The 6,205-nt window shown below is 39.5% G+C and overlaps 1 protein-coding gene across 1 annotated transcript; it reads left to right on the top strand.

Moving 5' to 3' along the window:
- The first annotated feature begins 1,556 nt into the window (after positions 1–1,556).
- Positions 1,557–5,960, top strand: LOC107659782 (nucleoredoxin-like protein 1). Its single transcript, XM_016448813.1, has 5 exons — positions 1,557–1,594; positions 1,709–1,942; positions 3,739–4,072; positions 4,729–5,081; positions 5,798–5,960. Exons 3-4 carry the CDS (start codon positions 3,747–3,749, stop codon positions 5,078–5,080), a joined length of 678 nt encoding a protein of 225 aa, XP_016304299.1. The 5' UTR covers positions 1,557–1,594; positions 1,709–1,942; positions 3,739–3,746; the 3' UTR covers position 5,081; positions 5,798–5,960.
- The last annotated feature ends 245 nt before the right edge of the window (positions 5,961–6,205 follow it).

The following is a 6,205-nucleotide window of genomic DNA, read 5'->3' as shown; positions in this document are numbered from 1 at the left end:
AGAATCTCAAGAATAATCGAGATGATTTATTGACCTCTATAGAGATGGTTTGGTTTTTGATAGTTTTAACCTGATCTGATGGGACTAGTTTAACGCTTGTCAGGAGTCCTGGCCAATCCTTTGTGCTTTAGTTAAATCGATGTGTTTATTAACATTTCATTCCTTTATTATTTCACTTTGAACATTTTTTGACTTTCACTTTGTACGCAAAGCTGTTGTTATGCGTCCCAGATTAAGGTCAGAATCAGATCGGCATGTTTTTATCTGATAGTTTGCTTGCAGACGACTAATTTATTGCTTGTTGAGCTTGTTCGTAGTCTTCGATGTCAGTGTAAACACAGAACCGACGGATCTGTTACCCGTGATGTGAACCGCACAGAAGTGTTTTACCTTTGGTTTTTATGTTCTCTGGTTTTTTTTTCAGTTGCCTTAAGAGATTTGTATGGGAGAATAGAAGCCAATTAAAACAAATCCATTTTAAAGCTAGCAACAGAATGCTTGTGTGGCAAACTAATGCTTACATAATGCTTAATGTGCTAACTCGAGAAATATTTAGTCAAATGAGATGAGTGAATATTATTTTTTTTATGTATCAGACCTTTTTTGTTTCTTTCATCCTGAATGTGCCTTTTATACCAAAGAATAAAGGATGTTTCTTCAAGTCTGATGCCGTAGATCCAGTCTGATTTTAGGAGCCGTCTGCTGTGATATATTGCTGCAGTGAATGGGTGCCGTCAGAATGAGAGTCCAAACAGCTGATTAAAAACATCACAGTAATCTACAAGTAATCCACACCACTCCAGTCCATCAGTTAACATCTGGAGAAGACCAAAGCAGTTTGTTTGTAAGAAACAAAGACATTATTTAGACTTGCTTCCAGCTAGAATATGAGTCCATAATAACACTTCCTCCAGCGCAATCTCCTGTTGTCTCTCACATCAAAATCCACCCACATATTTGTTTAGGATAGTTTTGGTTTGTAAACGGTGCTTGATCTGTGCAGGTTTCTTTCCTGATTCATGAGATGACTTTTTCACTGTAGAAAGTTGATGGATAGATGGCGCGCATTTTTGCAAGAAGCAACGGTTTGACGTTGAAACACCTTAATGATGGATTTGTTTCTTCCAAACACGCAACTTTTGTGTTCTCGAGACTGGACTGGAGTGGTGTGAATTACTTGTGGATTATTGTGATGTTTTTATCAGCTGTTTGGACTCTCATTGTGACGGCACCCATTCACTGCAGAGCATCTGAGTGATGTAACGCTACATTACTCCAAACCTCAAACTCATCTACATCTTGGATGGCCTAAGAGTGAGTCAATTTTCAACAAACTTTCATTTTCAAACTATTACTTTAAAATGTACATTGTAAGAGAGAAACCTGAAAGCTCACATTCTCACTCTCTCTCTCTCTCTCTCTCTCTCTCTATTGGATTAAGGCCTTGGTGTATTTTCAGCCAAGAAGGTTTATGGGATCTCTGGTAAACATGGTCATAATCCTTCCAGAGAGCAAAACGATCATTTTCATGATTAGAGCGAAACAAAAAATCAATACTTGAATCTCGGCCATGCGTTTGCATGCATTGCTTAAGGTAATTATCTTAATTTATTTTAGCGTCTATCAGATGAAACACCTGCAGAAGACTGATAGTACTAATCTCTCTGTCTCTCACTTTCACACACCCTCCCTCTTTCTCTCTCAATAGGATTATGACGGTGGGTTCATGTAGATTAGGTGGTCTGTTCGCCGTGTCCTCATATCTCTGTGAGTGGAGAGTAAATAAACACTGACAGAACGATGTGAGACTGTCTGCGTCGGTTTAACCCTGTAGTCTCCGTGAACGGTGCGGACCCCAACCGCGTTGATCCGAACTCATGATCGGTTCGGTTCGGTTCCGATCAACAGCGATTCTGAGGACAGCGAGACTGCGTCACTGAAGGTCTGAGAATAACTGAATAAATTAGTTTTTGGGCGGTTGTTATGCGGCTCTACACATGTGCACAGTGATGTTTGTGCAATGCATTAGCCTAATTCTTTTCCGAACTTTGTGTTTTTTATGATCTCCTACATTCAACAGTTGCTGTATTCGCCCAAAGATCTGTCAGTCTCGTCCAGATTAACCATTTTAAACGCGAATTCATCCTCATACCCCCCTGTTGAAAAAAAACAGCATATGCTGGTTAGGTATCCTTTGCTGGTCCTTTTGCTGGTTTGTGCTGGTCCTTTTGCTGGTTTATGCTGGTCCTTTGCTGGTCCTTTTGCTGGTTTGTGCTGGTCCTTTTGCTGGTTTATGCTGGTCCTTTGCTGGTCCTTTTGCTGGTTTGTGCTGGTCCTTTTGCTGGTTTATGCTGGTCCTTTGCTGGTCCTTTTGCTGGTTTGTGCTGGTCCTTTTGCTGGTTTATGCTGGTCCTTTGCTGGTCCTTTTGCTGGTTTGTGCTGGTCCTTTTGCTGGTTTATGCTGGTCCTTTGCTGGTCCTTTTGCTGGTTTGTGCTGGTCCTTTTGCTGGTTTATGCTGGTCCTTTTGCTGGTTTATGCTGGTCCTTTTGCTGGTTTATGCTGGTCCTTTTGCTGGTTTATGCTGGTCATGTGCTGGCAAAGGACCAGCATAAACCAGCATCCCAGCGTCAAAACATACCTAACCAGCATATGCCGTTTTTTTTCAACAGGGCCAGCTAACAAAAATATGTTCTAAAATGTTTTGCAAACGTTCTAATCAAGTGAAAACATTACTTCTGAATGTCCAAAACGTCATTAAAACGTCATGAATATTCTAAAACGTTTAATTTTTTTTCTTTTTTCTTTCTTGAATATGTGAACGTTAAGGGAACATTCCATTTATCATTTTGCAAATGTTACGGGAATGTTACTTTTAAATGTTCATCTGAGCATTCTGAAACAAATGGTAGCATTTAAAAATGTTAGGTGAACATCCAACTAAAATATTTTAGAAAAACATTACATGAATGATGTTTTGTGCTTACGTTTAACGCTATTAAAGACCAGGCAACTTTTGAATAAATCGATTAACTTTACTGGAAGAACGTTTGTTTAAAACTTTGAGAGAACATTGCCAGAATGTTAGGGATGTTCTATGTTCCCTGTCAGCTGTATACAATATTCTATAACTTTTACAAGTTTTGTTCAATATACTTTTACATTTGTAGTCAAATAAACTGTTGGCCTAGTTCTGCATAAAAATGATCATAAAATTGATCTGATCTTTTCAAGTCTATTGTTATCAGTCTTCTGTGTTTTGAGATCTCTTGTAATTGAGGTTTAGTTCAATCCATGTCGAACACAATCTGTGAGTGTTTATATAGGGCAGGACTTCTCTGACCAGCATCTTCACTCTCATAGTTTGGATCCAAGATGATCTTTCTCCAGTTAGTTTGTGGAGAAACTATTAGCCTACGCAATTACATATAGCTACTTGTTTTTTCCCCATTTTATTAAAAGTGTGTCTTTCCCTGCAACTTTATTTTTTAGTACTTTTACTTTTTTTTTTTCGCCCTGGCTTGTAACACTCCTTATGTTATCCTGGTTTTCCTGCTGTATTCTGTTGATCATGTTTGTGTGTTTACTTTTTTATCCTTTTATTTTATTCATTGGGTTTTTATTCTTTGTAAAGCACATTGGTCAACCTCGATTGTGTTTAAATGTGCTCTATGAATAAACAGTGTTGTTGTTGTTTAAGAATATTATCAAGCACTGATCAGTGCATGTTCTCTCTCCAGAAGCTGTCATGGTGGACCTGTTCCTGGGGAAGGTTCTGGTGAAGAACAATAAAGACAGAGACGATCTGGACACTGAGCGCGAGATCGTCCTGCGGCTCCAGAACCGTATCCTCATGCTGTTCTTCGGCTCCGGCGAGAGCGAGAAGTGCCAGGAGTTTGCACCGACGCTCAAAGACTTCTACAAGAAGCTCACGGACGAGTTTTACGTGGAGCGATCGGCTCAGCTGGTCCTGCTGTACATCTCGCTGGACTCCTCCGAGGAGCAGCAGGAGAAGTTCCTGAAGGAGCTGCCCAAACGCTGCCTGTTCCTGGCCTACAAGGACCCATACAGACAGTATGTACAATTTTTGTTCGGAAAAGCATACTAAAAATTAGAGTACAACAATTTCTAGCACAGTGGCTCAGCACACTTTGACGGGGTCTGCAAGATGACTTAAAAGTGCTTAAAATAAGACAAAAGCTGCTTTAAAATAAAATGTAACTAGGATCATGTACATATTATGTACTGTACTTACCGTATTAATTCAAATAACTGAATAATAATTACGAACCACGATCCAGTGATATTTTAGTACAATTTACATACTATTATAGTTTTGTTGGTATAGATTTTATTTTTATACTTTCAGTTTTCATTTTAACCTTAGTTAAATTTGTAGTAATTACGTGCTTTTGTAAATTTTCTTCATTTTTCTTGTTTAAAAATATTTAGCTTTGTTTTCATTTTTTTTTTCACTCTTTGTTTTTATTTATTTTATTTCCAGAAATTGTTTAGTGCGAAACAAAATGATTTAACAAGTTTCTATCATTTATATTTTGTCTCAGCTTTAATTCGAACATTAACTAACACATACTTATTAAGAAAATGTTGTAATCGTTTTAGGTTTTAGTTAATGTTTAACAATGTTTAACATTCTGTGTGTAACCATCAGATGCAGTATATTGAGTGAAGGAGCGCCGTAGTTTGTGACGTGTTTGTGTCGTTAACAGGGAGCTGAGCGTGATGTTCGAGGTGCAGGATCTGCCCAGGGTGGTGGTTTTGCGCCCGGACTGCTCCGTTCTCACAGCCGACGCCGTGGAAGAAATCTGTAAACTGGGGCCGGACTGCTACCGCAACTGGCAGGAAGGGGCGGAGCTTATCGACAGGAACTTCATGATGAACGAGGAGTTTGACGAGGGCAAAATGCGCAGCATGACCGACCCCATCCGACGCGTCAAATACAAAGTGGAGGACAGGAAGATGAAGAAGAAGAAGAAGAAGAAGAAGGACGGGGTGAGTGTGGAAGAGGAGGATGAGGACGGAGATGAAGATGGAAATGATGGAGGAGGAGGTTGGGGCTGAGGTTAGGACATCTGATGCTCTAATAACTATTAGCAAAATGGACAGAAGCCATGAGTAAGTGTTTAGTAAACATCGCTGATCAGATGAAATAACAGCGCTGAAAAAGAAAGATGGATGATCTACAGCAGTAGTTCTCAAACTTTTCGACTCCAAGACCCATCATTGTCCACAACAATATTTGAAGGCTAATAGGTTTTCTCTGAAAAGACAAATGTTTTTATTTTGCAGAAACTGTGTGAACTGATTTAAATAAGAATCTAAATTATTATAATTCGGGTAACTGAATTTCAGCATTCCAAATTGTATGAGAGCTGAATGTTCTTCAGTTTTCCCGCTCTTTTCGACAAGTGAATTTCTAGATGTTCATGATTTACTGGACAAGTATTAAAGTGGTCATCGGATGCCCATTTTCCACAAGTTGATATGATTCTTTAGGGTCTTCATGAAAATCTATAACATACTTTGGTTAAAATTTCTCAGTATTAGTGTAAAACAACGCCCTTTTTACTCTGTCAAAAACAGCTCTTTTCAGAGCAAGCCGTTTCTTTGCATGTCCCTTTAAATGCTAATGAGCTCTGCTGACCCCGCCCCCCTCTTCAGTGGGGTGACAAGCCGTTCTCTGAGAGACGGTAAACTTTAACCGCATTTAGCTGCGGAACTCGCTAACTAGCACATTATTAGGAAAGGTGATTTGCGATTTACTCACTTCTTCTGTAGATCGGGGACACTTTCCCTTCAAAAACAAAGGTAATACACTGCGTCTTCAGCGGCTCAGATGTCGGGAGTAAATGACGACATGTTCATTATTACGTCCAACTACAGAACACCTCAATCACTTAGGAGTCATTCTTGTCTACATCTGCTCCGGCGGTGAAACAATGGCGGAGTGATGACAGTCACTCAGGGCGGAGCTGTGATAAAACACCAGTGTCAATCAACAATCGTGGGAGGGGCCTTGGATTGTGTGACGTACATCTGGCCGGATTCTGAGAATGGCTTGATCTGAGAAAGTAATTATTATTTGTGAGGATTTAAAAAAAATCACTGGGTGGATTGTATCATTATAAGGTGGTTGTGTACACACACTGCCAACACATATGTCAGTTCAAACATCAAATAAAAGTG

This window comes from Sinocyclocheilus anshuiensis, unplaced genomic scaffold (assembly GCF_001515605.1).
Source record: "Sinocyclocheilus anshuiensis isolate Anshui unplaced genomic scaffold, SAMN03320099.WGS_v1.1 scaffold968, whole genome shotgun sequence".
Classification (NCBI taxonomy): Eukaryota; Metazoa; Chordata; class Actinopteri; order Cypriniformes; family Cyprinidae; genus Sinocyclocheilus; species Sinocyclocheilus anshuiensis.
This window is presented reverse-complemented; position numbering and strand designations above follow the sequence as displayed.

Coding starts and splice junctions, on each gene's coding strand:
- LOC107659782 (XM_016448813.1), top strand. CDS start 3,747: ATGGTGGACCTGTTCCTGGGGAAGGTTCTGGTGAAGAACAATAAAGAC. Junction 4,073..4,728: donor TACAAGGACCCATACAGACA/GTATGTACAATT, acceptor TGTCGTTAACAG/GGAGCTGAGCGTGATGTTCG.